We start from the raw sequence: 16,795 nt of genomic DNA on the forward strand, positions 1-16,795 counted from the left end.
AACCTTTTCCTGTTTCAGTTAGAGTCATATCTAAGCAAATGTGAAATATTAGACATTACAGGGTTAATCAAGTAGAACCAAATTAGATGATATACTACCAATTTAACAAAACAGATTTACAGTATATTACATTGATCAATGATGAGAGTTGTTATACCTGGGATGGCTCCTAAATTAAAACTAAATGGAAGAAAATCTACTGACACTTCAGTCATTTGAAAGAAAAGTAAAAATAAACAGGCTAGTGCTTGATTACATCTTAGGTCTAATACAGGATTTATGTTAAGTAATCGACAATTCAAGAATTAGGTATGATGTACAGTTTTAAATCATATTATTTCATGCTCTAACACAGATAGAGGAAAAAATATTTTCTGGAGACAGGTTTTCTTCCCAACATTGTTTAAAAAATAAGATATTTCTTTCTCATTGAAATAATTTTGACAATGTCAATGAAGAAAAGAAAAAATTACAAGTAATAAATAAAATGTTTTTTTAGCATGTTGTTTTTTCATATATCTGTTTGAATGAAACTGTTTTCCACATGTTAAGTATTTTTATATCATTCATATGCCAAATAGTAAATATTTCAGTTAATGAGGAAATGAGTGCTAGTGTGATGTACTGTACATGTAAGAGCGCAATTGGAAGGTGCTGTATATCGTCGAGTGCTGGCAGTACTGGTATCTGATTACCATTTGAGCACATTTTGTGCTATTTTTTTCTGTTTTATTATTTATTTTTAGTTTTTTATTTGTTGGCTGATGACCTTATATTGTTCTAGGAATCAAAGATTGCTGCTATGCTATGCCATCACAGAGAGGTAATTGTCACATAGTCAACATGTGCTGTCACAGGTGTGTAGTCATGTGAAGGATTGGAAATAAGCATTAGAGCTTAGAGTCCATATTCAGTGACTATAAAAGCTTGACTACACAGTGGTTAGATTATTAGTGTGTCTGGTCATTTCTAGTAAAAATATCATCTGACTTTTGGCTACATGTCCACTAGTTGCTATTATTCTTTTGTACTTTTTGACTATACGATTGTGCACTGTTTGTAATTCTTACCACATATTTTTGTGCTTCAATTCTTAATTGTTCAATTAATGCGTGACATTTAGCTTCATTTTCCTTTTAGCAGATCTCCCTGTCACAGGTGTAGTTCTGACAACTCTGCATTGCATGTTTTGTGTCCCCTGTTAGCTTTTGTTTGTGTCCCAGCAGTCGTGACAGCACTCACAAGAAACCAACTGCCCTAGCTTAAGAGAGCTGAAAGTCAAGATAATCATCCTTATCACTTGGTCTCAAGAGAGGTTGTTTTTTTATTGATAGTAAATTTATATACAGCATCACCTGTAATCTTAAAGAAGATTAATTAATTATATAAATGTAATTATACAAATAGAAATCTATTGAAAAAATATAGGAGCTTTAAAAAAATGTTCAATTAACTATGTTTTTTTGTTGATGATAAATTAAAAAAAATCCATTCAGGATTCAAGTAAAATACTGTCTTATCTATCTGTACTGGACCAGTGGGAGAGGTTGTACAGTATTTGTTTCTTTCAAGGAGAAAAAGTAAATTGCGCCCTAATTCATCTTTGATGTTTTGAATAACTGTAACACTTTATTTTGTAAGTTTGCATGGTGCAGTATAAGAAAACCTTTCTATTTTAGACCATTATATGGAGGTATGCTGTACTTATAGCTTAAGTTCATGTAAAACCATGATTTTTTTTAGTATCCATCCACTATCAATTATACATTTTGAAGTTTAGAGATTTTGTAAGAGATCCACTACAGAACATCGTCTCTTTAGTATGCTTGAGAACCTTTTGCTGTTATTTTCTACAGAAAATTGTTCATAATTGTGCTTTGTTACTTAGAGATTCAAAAGCAGTGCTGTGAAGGTGGGGCATCTCTGACTTAACCAAAACTTTAAGCAAATATATTCAGGTTCATATTATATGTACAATTATTGGCCCCTTCCCTTATCAAATTCAGTCATCCTGTGAGTGGAAGATTGCAGAGCCTTGTGTAGAAGAGAAATGTCTCAGTAAAACTAACAGTTTAAGGGATATTTATCTGTATATTTTAAAACAAGCAGCTGTAGAAGGATGGCTAGTACTAAAGAATGTTTCAGTTCTTCTGGAAACATTTAAAACATTACTATTGGCAATTCTTGATACAAATTCTTTTTTTTTTTTTTAATTCAGGCAGGTTATCCAAAGGGGCACATTACATGTAGGAATTAAAAAAGATCTGAATGCACAGTAGTAGGTTTGACTCGTAAAATTACACCTTATGAGAAGAATCTGAGAGTCATAGTAGGCTTGTCATTACCTGTATCCAGACAGTGGATAGAAAGAAGTAAGAAGGCTAATTGGATGTTTGGATACATAAGCTGATAGGTGGGGTAAACGTCAAAGGAGGTCATGTTTGTGAGGTCTTATCTGGAATATTAGTCCAGTTTTGGTCTCCAAATTACAAAAATTATATAGCAGTGCAGGATCAGTCAAGTAGAAAGCTGATTACTGGAGTACAAAGTATGAGCTACAAGGAAAGGTAGAAGGAGTTGAACCTTTTTTTAGTTGAAGGAGTCAGAAATTAAGAGATGACATAACAGAAGTGCTGAACGTTTTAAGGGGAGTTAATAAGGCAGATCCCAGCTATTACTTTAAAGTGAGTTCTTGAAAAAGTCCTCAGACACCTAGTTGGAAACTTTAAAAGGATAATTATTGCAAAAACATTAGAAAGCTTTTCTTCACACAGAGAACTGTACACAAGTAGAATAAATTACCTAGCAGTGTGGTAGACAGTAGTATTTTTTGGAGATTCAAAACTTTAGTTGGTGTTATTTTGAAAAAAATCGGGTGAATACAATTGGATGATCTTTGTTTCTGAATGGCGTATTTTCATTAAAATTGATCAAATGCTGTAAAAGCCACCTGTAAATTTAATTACATATATACTGCACATACAAACACACATTTTCAATCCCATGTAATGCAATTCAAGGTTACAAGTAGACATGTCTTAGCTCAGCAAAACTGGGCACAAGGCAGAAAGCAACCCTTTAAAGATTGCCAGGCCATCATAAGGCATGCACAACTTCAGTCTTTATGTTTGTTGAAGGAACAACTAAAGAAATTTCAATGCAGGTATGAGGCAAACATGCACACTCCACACAATCTTGTCTGGGTCTCAAACCTTGAGCATAGAACTTCTGTAGCAGCAGTGCTAGCCAGGTTAACAACAATGCTAAATTACTTAGTAATATTAAGTTTATCCATGTCAATCAATGACATTCTAATTTATTATTGACAATTTTGTATATTTTTAAGTTAGCTAATTATTATTGTTCTGATTAGCATTATGATACTATGGAATTTCATTTTTATAAGTAGTACAACTTTTCAAATAAAAATCAAGGAAAGTTAGAAAATGTATCCTCAATACCTAGGAAAGAATGATAAGCAAAGTATATAAAGGAGAAATGTATCTGACATATGAGTACATATGAAACCGATGAGATTCTGCCTTCAAATATCAATGTAAAAAGCATTGTCTGCAAAGAGGAGTCATGTACTAGTACTGAAATTATACATGAAAGGCCTGTTGTTTTTTTTTTGTTTTTATACTTAACAGACACTATGTAATATACTCTCATCCTTAGACATTTCTGTTTTCTGTATGCTTTAAAAATGTAATCGCAACAAGATCACAATGATTTGATGTCCATCTGAAAATATGCATGTTAGTCAATTGAAATTGTTTAAGTATTTAATAATACCAAAAAAAAGTTATCTCCAGCTACTGACTTCCTGTTTTAAATTTAAATGTAATAATAAAATAGGAGTTTGACTTGTGATGCATTTATCACATGCTGTAGAACAGTTATTTTTTTAGGGATTAGGTTGTAGAATGTCAGAAATGCTGTTCATTAATTGTGGTGGCTTGTTCTATCTGTAATTACACACATGCACAGTAGTTATTAATTCAAAGATCAATGGCAGTGAGAAAACTGAGCAACTCTGGCCCTTTCAACACAAGAGAAAACGTAAACTACCTAGTGTGAAAGATTAGCAGGAAATCAGCCCTGCTGCAGGGTGCTCAGCACGACAAAAAACACCCACGCCTCTTTCTTCTTATCAGGAGTTGCTAAGATGCTTCTGCTTTCTGGCTGAATGTTTGATATTCTTATAATTCTCTGCTCAAAGGATTTTAACAGTATGAACAAAGATGATTACACAGAGCATCACCTCAAATGATTATGAGACTAATTTAAATTTAACTTTTGAAATAAGCACTCCATGCCTTTTTGCTGTATGAGGTAATAAATATTAATTAGTTTTGTGTCATTTTGTTGGTTGTGAGAATTCCTTCACACTACATATTCTTGAATTTGGACACTGTGCGATCTGCAAGTTTTTTGCTGCTTGTTAGTGTTAATGTCGAACATTGGTCAAAAGTAATTAGATCAATAACATTAGTATCTCAAGAGGAGATCTGAAATGACAAGGATGCAGCTTTGAAGCAAAACCAAAGAAATAAATCTAAACCTTTTCTTTATTTATTTAATTTATGTAGTGCTTTTCAGTTGTTACTTATTTACCTTTATTTAAGATGTTTTCCTCATTTAAGCACCTTAAGCAGAAAAACATATTCTAAGTAAGCACTTTTTGGATTATGCAAAAGTTTCAATTAGACAGATTGAGTGTGTCTCCAATAAGCCATTATCTGAATAATTTGTGTTTTCAGTGATGCCTAGAAATATTATCAATGTTGTAACTACTGTATAATCCCTACAAAGTCTGAAATACCACTGACAAGCTGGTAAGACATACATGGCAGAAAGTCGTGCTGAAATACATAATGCATTCATTTATTAAACAGTAAGGTTGCATTGATAATGTGGATATTTTTATCATTGTCTTTCTTTTCTAATTGTCTTATTTATGAAATGATTTACATAGTAAAAATGTTTATAACTTTGAAATTAACACTCTACTAAGAAGCATCCAAGACATTTACCATTAGTTAATTCACATTTTTATAGTAATGGTATACATTGTAAAAATAAACACAGAACCTGAAAAAGGGCCTTGGTTCCAAAAGAACAACCCCTATTTAATGCAGGCTGCTTGAACTGCTAGGTGCATTAAGAACCTCCACATTTATTAAAGGCACGAAGGTCAGCAATCTTGCTCTTTTGGTCATTAGGGATGATGTTCTTCATCCTATCGGATATCCTTTTAAATGGCAGTAAAATGGGGTTGGCAGAACACAGAGTGGTAGGTATAGATCTTCCTCTGGATTAACTACCTCACAACTCTAGAGGAAGCAGACAAATGTGTAAGGTCCATGATGTCTTGCACAACCTTGTCCTGTGAATCCTTTTGCTTAGTCTGGCTAGGTGCAAGTGATTAGCCATATAATATGGTTAGGGGAAGATGTGCCTTCCCCAAATCCAAAAAACACCAAGGATGCCAGACTAATAAGTGCTGCAATTGATGTAGTAAGAGGGAGAGGTTCAGATGAACTGGATTTATTTGGAGCATGGCAGAGATAAGCTACTTTCTTTCTTTAGTGGAATATGAAAATGTTTAGTCAATAAAAATGAGGAAGTCTTTTTCATGTGACATCTTTTATTAAAAACTAAAATTCGAACCAGGGTTCACACTTTAAAAACAAGATGAGATTCTAAGCCAGATGTATTCCCTAAAACATTACTTAATTAAAAGTGAGTTGTTACTAAAAGTAAGTTTTAATATTTGGACACTTCACTGCCTTCTTTTAAAGTGCAATAGATCCAACGTTATACACCACACAGGTGCACGACATGTTAGCTAATAATGCACTTTGTCTATAGCCATAAAATGGTAGCACCAACTGAAAAATAAAGAATGATAAAAAAAAATCAAAGGAATAAGAAATAAACAATACCCAAACAAACCAAATATATCAGAACCAACTACTAATGCATTTATGACAACAAGTAATTCTACAAATGGTATATTATATAAAGTTCCCACAGAATTTGGATAAAAACAAAGAGCAGGATGGTGCAGAAAAAGGAAGGATTTTTTTCAGTTCTTGAACCTTTTAATACCACCTCTGCCATCTGTTCCTTCTGACTGTCAAACTCTTTCTACCAGCAAACCTCCCAGTTCCCAGCTCAGTTCCCGTCTAGCCAGTGGAGGCTCTTAAACCTAGGCTATCATCTACTTTCAGGTATGTCCAGGGTATAAATTACAGGGTCAGGAATGTCCTTTGTTGAAGTTTTAGGGCCATCCTTGTGGATTTCCTGCTAGCGACCCCTGAGTCCCTGCTGTCCTCAAACTGAAGAAATCTTGCTCATTCTGATAAGCAGTTAAGGCCATTGCAGCATGCTTCTTCTGTCAAACTGGTAAAACCAGGTAAAACTTGCCTGTGTGACTATGTCCCACAGCATCCTTCATTTTAGCTTACTTCACAAATGTACGTTTTCCTGACTCCTTCAATTATGAAATGGAGACCTATATTTTTGTCTGTTTTATAAAAACACCCACGTGGACTCATAGCTTTAGCCTTAATTTAGGGATGTTTACTTGTAAATAGTTGTACATGCCTAGGATGACTAATAGCAGCAGATGGAATACCCTTAGCTATCCCATTGCATCATATCAAAGAGTCACTTTGTAATTGGGCTAGTGCTCTTTTTTGTGTCTATATGTACCATGATAAACCTTTTAAAATGCCAATAGTTTTATAAGCAAGTGTTCCTTAAAGTGGTTTACTAATTTTTACACATTTTTATCTTTTGTGCATTGTATACATTGAATATATACAAGTTTACATGGTAACTGGTATATATTCATGATAATTATAATTTTTACCCATATTAAAGGGTCTGTGATTATATGTACTGTATGTTGTTAAATAAAAAAAATAGTTGAAAGAGCAATGTTCAACTCTTTATTTACTTTCAGATATTTTTAAATGCAGATGTTGGCTTACATCTCTAGTTAAAACTACAGTTACAATAAACAATTTTTAACATAATTTCAGAGAATCTCATTGTTCTTATGTTTTACTTCTTTTATAATCTTTGTTTCAGTTTGTCCAAGGAAAATGCAGCACTATCAAAGGAGTAGTGATGTTGAATATATCATCATTTCATAAACTCTGATTGTGCTGTCCTTTTATGATTAACACTCTAAACGTTTCCACAACTCAGACATGATAAATAAATTAAATATGATAGTGCAAGCCTTTGGATTTGTAAAGGGCATGGGCAACACTGCAAAACAGTGGGTAGCTTTATTAACTCATAGGGCATGAGTGCTTCATTGATTCTGGGTTTGTCTTGATTCTGAACATATTCATTTTTAAGTGTTTTATTCAGGATGTTTTGTTTACTTTTGTGGTACAGATTTGAATGGTGAATTCAGACATCCAATTCTGATTGTGAGCCTGTGCTAGTGTAAGTCACTGCATATTTGTGTCTAGGTTTTTAATGACTACTTAGTGAATTGCCTTCAGTGCAGTGGTGATAATTTGTTTTCCTCTTTTGGCTGATTTTTTTGAACTTGTAACATTACTTGTTGATGTGATTGGGCACTTTGTGGATTGTTTGCTGCTTTGTGTTCATTGCCATCATCTTGTACATAGCATCTAGTGAATAGAAAGAAAGAAAGTGAGTGTTGAGTGGAGCACTTGGAGTGTGTGTTTGTTTATGTGTGTGTGTGTACTTTGAATCTTTCAGTGTACCATTGGAAAAGTTATGTATGTAAAAACAAAGATACCTCGTGTCCTAGAAAAACCTAGCTGCAGAGATTTCCAGGACTGGTTAACGTGGAATAAAATAACAGAATTGTACAAAAGAATCTACTGTAGAAAGGCTAGTTTGTGTATCTAACTTCAATCTCCATGTGTTCTCCTTAGAGGGCTTTGCTTCTCTGTTTCTAAAGATACACTTTATACCCATTTGAGTAGCATTTAGATTACTTAAATTCTGTCACTCAAAATAAAATAAGCATTCTAGTAGCTGTGATGAAAAACAATTGATTTACATCTTTTCCCTGCCAATTCGCTGGCAACGTTTGCATAATGCTGCTTGGCTTTCAGCTTTGGGCTACATAATGAGTATTTTTTCTAATTAGAATACAATAAATTTCTAACTGCTGGGCATAATTGACACTATTACCACCATGAAAGATATGGTCAGCAATATATTTAATAAATATCACCATTAAGACACAGTCATTACTATGATTAATAATGGTGAATTTTGGCATCCAAATATAGAGGAGAACACAGAGTTACTATCACTTCATGAAGCGTACTGTGTCAAAATGAGATTACAGAGTATCTGTGGCCCCCACAATTTTCTGTCCTGTTCCACTGGTGCTTTTGCCATGAAATGGACTATTTGCAATCTTTTTTTCTGCCACCTACCTCTAATCGCTTATGATTTCTCAATAACAAAGCAAGGAAAAACTTTCCTAAGTTAAGAGTAAAAGGCCTCACTTACTCTGATTTTATGTGTTTACTTATCCATTGCTTTCAATATGTTAGAGCATATGTATTATGTCACAGATGTGGTTTTTGAACCAACTTAATGAAAACTATATTCTGCTTTACCAAGCATATTATTTACACAATATATTATGAGCGTGATCATAAGTGTGGTATCACGAAGAAGGGAACTTGGCCAGAAAGAATTTTAATTTTCATTATCATTTGAGAAACAAATAGTTCTTTGAAAACAAAGATAACACATAGCCATGGGTGTTTAAAAAATAAATAATTATAAATGTGAGCACAACCTAAACAGTTTTTTTTACTGAAATCTATAATATGATCTCAAATGATGCTCATGGAAAAATAAAATGCTGAGATTAAAAGTGACCCTAAAAATAACCAATGGTGAATTGACATTTACATGCCCCAGTTGAGAAAATCAGATTTTGCAAATTTTAAGATATTATTGGTAAGGCTGTGAAAGGTCAGTTAGCTCTGTCTAAGGATTTAAAATTGCATTTACCACATAGTTGTTATTTCTCATATTCATATAATCCGAAAATTAGCTCATTGAATTCATTAAGTATTTAATTTTTAAATAAACATTTTTCATTTTTTTTCCAGAGTGACTGCTCCAGTGACAGTGAAAGTGAAGACAACTTTATCCGAGTGCCGCCACGAGATCATTTAGGCCTCGCCATTTTTTCCATGCTCTGCTGCTTTTGGCCACTTGGTATTGCTGCCTTTTATTTTTCACAAGGGGTAAGAGTTCATAGTGTCCAGCTACATATAATGTTAAAATTTTTTTTTTTCAATAACTATTTTAAATGTTTTTGCAATTAATATGTTTTCAAAAACGTGAAATCGGAAATGCAAAAACTCAGATAGGTTTTGTCAAAATGGTGATTAATGTGAAATATTAAAAAGTAATAAAAGTTATTGATGGTAAACTAAACACCTTTAATAAGAAAGACAGCGAACATGTGAATGTGATTCAATGGAGCATTTCCACAAATTTGTTAAGCAAAGCTGATAAATACAGTTAATAATAATTATGTCCAGCAGAAATGATGACTTGCTGTTATGGGTAGTGGAGCAGACAGGTACTACATTGTAGCTTATATCAGTAATGTTATGGAGTCATATCAAAACTTACTTCTCCTAAAGCTGCACCTGTTTTGAACTGTGCAATTTTCTATTATAAACGGTAATGTTTTTGTTAAAAAAGCTGGGGCATATTTTTTGTTGCAAAGCCATTTTGTGAAACCAGCAACTCCTTAATGTACAGCTCTCTCATCTGAACTGGCAAACATTCCTAGTAGCAGAAGTTGTAATAGGAATAGTAGTAGTAGCGCAAAATGTTAAAATAAAAAATACAAAAGTACAAAACTTAGTTTAATTTAATAGAAAATACAATTCAGCTTATTTGAAAAGTACATGCATTGTTTCTGTTGCACTGGCTTCTCATTACAGGAGCTACTTCTTCTGGAATGCTGTAAGTAGAAGAGACTCAAAGCAGTTGACATTCTTCTCATCCCACTGTCTGTTTTTTCTTTTTAAAACTATACCACAACTGTGAAAACTGACATCCTCCCAAGCAGGTGTCTAACATCATAAGTAAAACAAAAGAGAAAGGCTCATAACATGCATTTTAGTATAAACTTGGATTAAGAAAATAGTTGTACAGTATAAGGTTATGTGATTCTCATAAAACAAATATGAGAAGGGTTGTGTGATTTGGAAAATGATTTTTCCATCCCAGAAAATATTTCATTCTGCTCTTGATCACATTCCTGCTTCCCCTATGAAAGGAACATGAATTGGTCACAAGACCTAATGGCAGAATTTACATGAAGAAACATACTGGTGTCAGTAAATCTGTTTATGACTGGTTTGTGATTGTCAATTCTTTTTCATAATACAGTCAGGTTAGTCCTAATGCCATCACTTTCCACAAGTTTAAGATTGATAAATATATAGCCTAGATGGGTCTGCTTTTGTGTGTATGCCACTAAGACAAATGTTTAAAATATTTGTCATCCATACATGCGCAAAGCAAGGTGTTAGCCAACTTCAGTGCTGCAGAGCACCACACTACCCCTGTGCACTTGAATGTAAATCAATACATATATAAAGAAAAAAACAATGACAAGCTGTTATGCATATGCACCACAATACTTGTAATGCGTAATTTGAGGTAAGTTTAAAAAAACAAAAGAGAAACCACCACACCATGGCACACACACTATCTTTCCTTCTTTCTGACTGCATGTGAAAGGAGACTGTCCTTGCTGCAGCCTGCAGAATGGAGAGGAGCTGGATCTTTGGAGAGGAGCTGGATGATGGTAACTTATATAGCTGGGTGTTTGGGGAGGAGTTGAATGTTGATGACACACCATCACAAACCATTTTCATTGGTCATTACTTTTCAGGTATTCCTGTAGAGAATATTTAACACCTTGTTTTATGCAAAGACCCCTACAACTTTTGTAATTTAGAATTCTGTTGAATAATCATTTTAATTATAACTTTATATGCTTCATCATTTTGCATCCTTTCCTTCTCTTAAATGATTATTCACCCACATAAAGCTTCACCGATTCAAATATTAATTCTAGAAAGCTTTACCATCAGTGTTATATTACTGTCTAAATAAATAAATTGCATGGGTAGTCTATTGCCATTAAATAAATAAATGTACTGTATGTCCTAGTGTGTCTCGATCTGCTTGAAATATACAGCCACAAAAATGCAAAGTACATTTTTCTTATTGTCATGTATTATAATACCTATAGAGTCCCACAAGTGTCAGGCAGGGGAAAAATCATCTGAATTAATTATTTTTATTTTTCCTTCCTACTGGGCTACGTACAAAACTAAGGAGCCACAAAGGTGTCAGGCAAAAAGAAAAAAAAAACATCTGTTCTGTTAGGCAAAAAAAAACAAAAGAAAAATTTTTTTGAAGAATTACTAACTCGTTCAAATGAATTGCATACTTTATTTGAACGTTTTTTTTTTTTTTTCTTTTTTCAGTAGCTGTTTATTTTTCCTGGTATGCAGTTTAGCGAACCAGAAACGGAAGAGTATAGCCAACCAATTGTTTCAGTCTATTCTACGCTGTTCAGTGCCCTTTTCAACTAAATTTCCACCACTGACTCCAGAATATCATGTTCTCTGAGAAAATTCCATAAATCCATTCCCTTAAGTTCTCCTGTGTTTGAAACTAATTTCAGGACTCCTTAAAAGAAATGTTTTTTTCAAACTGCCTTCAAACAAGTTCCTCTTCTGGTTCGGAAGAGGAGAGTACAGTTCACTTACAGATCATTAACTGTATGCCTGGAAAACCATATGGGGCTCCATAATAAGAACTGGACTGCAAGGGGGAAAATAAAAATAATATATTCCAACAAATGAATATGGAATGGGGTTCTGTGCTACTGAAATAAGAGCCAGGGGAAAAAAATAATAATAATCAATTTGAACAAATTAATAATTCTTTCAAACAAGTTAATAATTAATTTGAACGAGTTACATAATTAGTTTGAACAAGTTAATTATTCATTCAAACAGATTTCTTTTTTTGCATGATACCTATGGGGCTCCATACAAATAATTTAAATATGTTTTTTTTACATTTAAAGTAATAAAAATACAATGCTTCAAATCGATCACATATAAAATGCAATCAGCTTTTGTCAGCCTTCTTTGATATTCTTTCTGTCCTCTCCCTGTCACCCAATATCTATTGTTTTATCGTATTAGAAATGAGCAGTGTTTTCTGATGAAAGGCTGCAACCGCTTTAGCATCAAACCCACTAATTAGTCAATAATGGAAAAGCTGAATAGATATTAGGATGAACATAAATAAAAAATACCAAAAAAATCCACATATAACTGCTTAATTTTTATTAAAATGGATTAACACACTTAATTTTGTAATTTTGTCATTACCCCAAAATACAGAAACTAGGAAATAACAGCTCATTTAATTAGGCTAGAGAGTCCAATTAAAAACAGAAGTTGGTTAGAACAAAAACCTGCAGCCCCAGTGGTTCTCCAGGACTGAGTTTAGCAACCACTGATTTAAACAACATACAGATAATTTGGTGTATTCATTCTTCGTTAGCAAAATGGCCAGTGGTATAAGCTGTGACTTAATTATTTGTGGATGCCTTCTAGACAGTAACACCTTTACTTCATTCAATTATGAAAACACACATCATGTAAATATGCGTTATGCAGACGGATCGAAACAAATAAGATTTCTAAAGTAACCTAATGTTTTCTACAGCGAAATTATAGAAGCTTTCTATGTCGATATAATTACAGTACAGGTTTGACAATTTCCTGATACCTTCATGATTATCTTCCTCAATTCAACAGCTTTTCTGCTAATGCTTTAGCCGTCATTTCCTATAGTGGCTAAACAATGGTATGGTAGTTTTGTAAATTACACATAAAATTGCAACTGTGCAAGAAAAAAACTGAGCATAGATTCTGTGTAACATGTTAAATGAGTGTCCACCCAACACCAACATCCTGCACTGCACCAAACATCCAACTCCTCTTCAAACATCCAGCTCCTCCCGAAAGAACCACCTTCTCCCCATTTTGTAAGCTGCAGTGAGAAGTAACTTGAAGGAAAGAGTGAAACAGGTTGATTGGAATATTGAGGATAAATTATAATAGTAATTATATAATAGTATTTATATTTATGATTTTAGGGGAGAAAATTAATTTTTACTTTATTATTATTTTATATAACTTCTTTTAAACCAGTGCTATTCTTGAAAAATTATATATTTAAATTTTATTTAATAAAGCACCATATTAAATGTTCATCATGTCACTGTTATGATCTTGAGATAATGACAGACTATGAACTTTGAACTTTATTGTCAAGCAACATAGTTGCTAGGGATTTCTTTTGGATTTTTACATCCATACAAATAACAAGGTACATACAGTTAAACAACATACAGCACTTCACAACATCATATACAGAAATACAAATTAATAAAATATGAGCAAACGTGCAGTCATAATTTTGGCCCAGTGATGAAATGCTGCAGGGGAACAAGCTGACTCTAGACCTGAGAGGGAGACTGTTATGATTGTACAGTTTTGGCATGTGCAGAATCCCTTTTTTTTATTATTTTTTTTTTTTATTCCTCAAGGTTTTTTTATTATCTTTTTATTTACGTTCTACGTAGCCATTTTGAATGTGGTTTCCTTTAATGCATACCACCATTTTGTGTATTTTCTGATGACTATGGTCATTTTGTTGATGGCCCATTGTTACCACGTGCCAAGAGGAGATTTGTGATGCTGTCAAAGCTACCGCTGTTTAAGATGCCACTCATTTCACATAACAGAAAACTTTTGTATACAGAAAACATTTGTATGCAATTCTGTTTAGGGAGATTAAGACTTATTGTGATTTTTGACGTTGATTTTAGTTAGTGATTTGGCAGTAATCTCCTTGTTTTGACCTGTGCTTGTTTATTGACTTAACTTTCTCATACCTCTCAGTCCTTTTTGTCACTTTGTCCTTTTCCCATTCTCATGACAGAACATAGTGTACTATCAGTATATCAGGAAGTCAATAACTAAACCATTGTACAAGCTCAAAAATGAGAAACAAGAGTCAAAGTCAAAATTGTGAATCGGAGAATTCAGTGACTCTTTCCCTGACTAAACTGCTAATCAAAAGTCCTGTTTCTCCTAAGAACTGATTACTAAACTTCGATCTTTTATAGGGACAGCATTATGACATCTAAGTTCACATTTTTGTAACTATCAAAGGGATAAATTTCTATATACAATATACGCCCTTGCACCTGTGCAAAAATGATGGTGCCCAAACAAAAGAAGTTCCCACAAAATGGTATCAAGCTGATATCACTACATAATAATAAAGGGTCGCTGAACTGGAGTTGGCTGACCTGCGTTGTAATAGAGAATTGGCAGACTTGGCCCAGGTGTGCTTTAGAGAGATAGTGTGCACCCCCAAGGTGGCGCGGGAGGAGATTCCAGACCAGATGGGTCGGAATAGGTGGGTCACGGTCACGGTGTAAGGTAAAGGGTGCACACTGTCTGGGGGCATCAACCCCAGAATTAGAAGTGTCAAACCATTGTCATGTCCTTGCGGAGCTGGACAGTGACTCTGATAATTCTGAGGTGGTAGGCAGGGATGAGGAGCCCCAACGGACCACCTCAAAACTAGTTTCCAAAAAGATAGAGGTAGCGATAGTTGGGGACTCAATCATTAGAGGGATTGAAGTGCAGGTGTGCTCCAGAGAGAGAGAGAGTCTAGCACAGTGTGTTGCCTTCCAGAAGCACAGGTTGGAGACCTCCCTGGAAGGGTGGATAGGCTCTTGGCCAGAGTGGGGGTGGATCCAGTTGTTATTGTCCATGTTGGAACAAATGACATACATAAGGGTAGTCTGTCAGTTCTGCAATCCAAATTCAAAGAGTTAGGTGCCAAGCCGAGGAGCAGAACTGAAAAGGTAGTCTTCTCCGAGTTCTGCCTGTGTCATGCGCCAGTCCAGGTAAGACTGAGGAGATTAGAAGGCTTAACGTATGGCTCAAATCTTGGTGCAAAATAGAAGGGTATAGGTTTATTGGGCATTGGGACTCCTTTTGGAACATATGGGACCGTGACGGGTTACATCTGAACTGGAAGGGCCCCAATGTATTAGGGAGGCGTATGTGTAGGCTAGTTGAGGATTGTTTAAACTAGGAAATGGAATGGGGGGGCAGGGAGTTTAGGACAGGCCAGGTTTAGATCTATACATGGAAGAACAAACAATGGTGTAGAAATAAAAATGCATAGTAATGTAAATTTAAGCAAACATAAATGTAGAAGGATTAACACATTAAAAATAGCTTGCCTTAATGCTAGAAGTATCAAAAATAATGTAAGTGAGTTGGAGTTGTATGTAGCAGAGCATAATTATATATTATGCTCTGAGTGAGTAACATAGAGGGATACACATTTTTTAGGAAGGATAGACAGAACAGAAAAGGAGGTGGGGTTGCTGTTTATGCCAAACAGGGTTTAAATGTAAGTCATCTTCAGTTGGATGATGAGCCCCATCTTAGTGAGGATATGTGGCTTCGCCTGGAAAATATTTGGAAAACAGGTCTTATTTTAGGAGTGTGTTATAGATCACCCAATTCAGACAGTAATTTCAACACACATCTTTTAGTAATATCAAAAGGCAAGTTTACAGGGGATATTATAGTCATGGGGACTTTAATTATCCAAATATTAACTGGGATAACTTTGCAGATGGAGGAGCACAAGAGCAGGAGTTTTAGAAGTAATCAGTGACTGTTTTTAACACAGCATGTTAAAGCACCAACAAGGGGTGAAGCCTGTCTGGATTTAGTATTCTGTAATAATCAGGATAGAATTGAGGGTGTAGAGGTGATTGAACCACTAGGGTCAAGTGACCATAATGTAATACAATTCTCAGTATTTTGTAAGAGTACAGATGCAAAGACTAAAATTGTTAAGTTGAACTTTGGTAGGGCTAATTTTGAGCAGATGCGACAAAGTCTAAGTAGGATAGACTGGGATAAGCTTTTAAATGTGGAGACAGTCGAGGAGCAGTGGAACAGGTTTAAAATGTTTTACATGTAATGCAGGACAGATACATACCTAAATTTGGAATTAATAGGAAACTAAAAAACTCCACGATGGATTAATAAAGATTTAAAAAGAAGTTGCAAAGGAAAAAGCTGTATAAGGCATATAAGACTAATGACTGCAAAGTGAATCGTAGAGCGTATGAGAACATGAGGGCAACCATTAAGAAGGATATCATGAGGCTAAAAGACAGTTGGAGAGGAATATAGCAGATAAGGCGAAAGAAGACCCCAAGAGATTCTTTCAGTATTTTAGTAGTAAAAGAACAGTTAAGGAGGAGGTCAAGTTCATCAGGAATAGTAAAGGGAATTAAAAGATACAGACAATGAAATAGCAGATGCCCTAAACTTACATTTTTCTGAGGTGTTTACAAGTGAGCAAGTGGATAACCTCCAGAGGTAAACACTACTAAGGAGGTACTGAGGGATTTGGAAATTGTAGAGGGAGAAGTGCTGCTCAGATTAAATAAGATGAAATCAAACAAATCACCAGGCCCAGATAATATTTATCCTCGTGTTCTTAAGGAGGCTAGTGAGTACATATATAAACCCTTGACACATATTTTTAGGAAGTCACTGTGCACTGGAGAGATTCCAAAGGACTGGAAAATGGCAAATATCATCCCATTATATAA

The 16,795-nt window shown here is 34.5% G+C and overlaps 1 protein-coding gene across 1 annotated transcript in view; it reads left to right on the plus strand.

The window, feature by feature from the left end:
* The window catches only part of syndig1l (synapse differentiation inducing 1-like), a 134,605-nt gene that overhangs the window by 89,189 nt on the left and 28,621 nt on the right, over positions 1–16,795 (plus strand). The window contains exon 3 of the mRNA XM_039741177.1: positions 9,132–9,269. Coding sequence (XP_039597111.1) covers positions 9,132–9,269 — 138 coding nt within the window. The remainder of the gene's footprint in view (positions 1–9,131; positions 9,270–16,795) is intronic.

The sequence above is a fragment of the Polypterus senegalus genome, chromosome 18 (assembly GCF_016835505.1).
Source record: "Polypterus senegalus isolate Bchr_013 chromosome 18, ASM1683550v1, whole genome shotgun sequence".
In the NCBI taxonomy this organism is placed as follows: Eukaryota; Metazoa; Chordata; class Cladistia; order Polypteriformes; family Polypteridae; genus Polypterus; species Polypterus senegalus.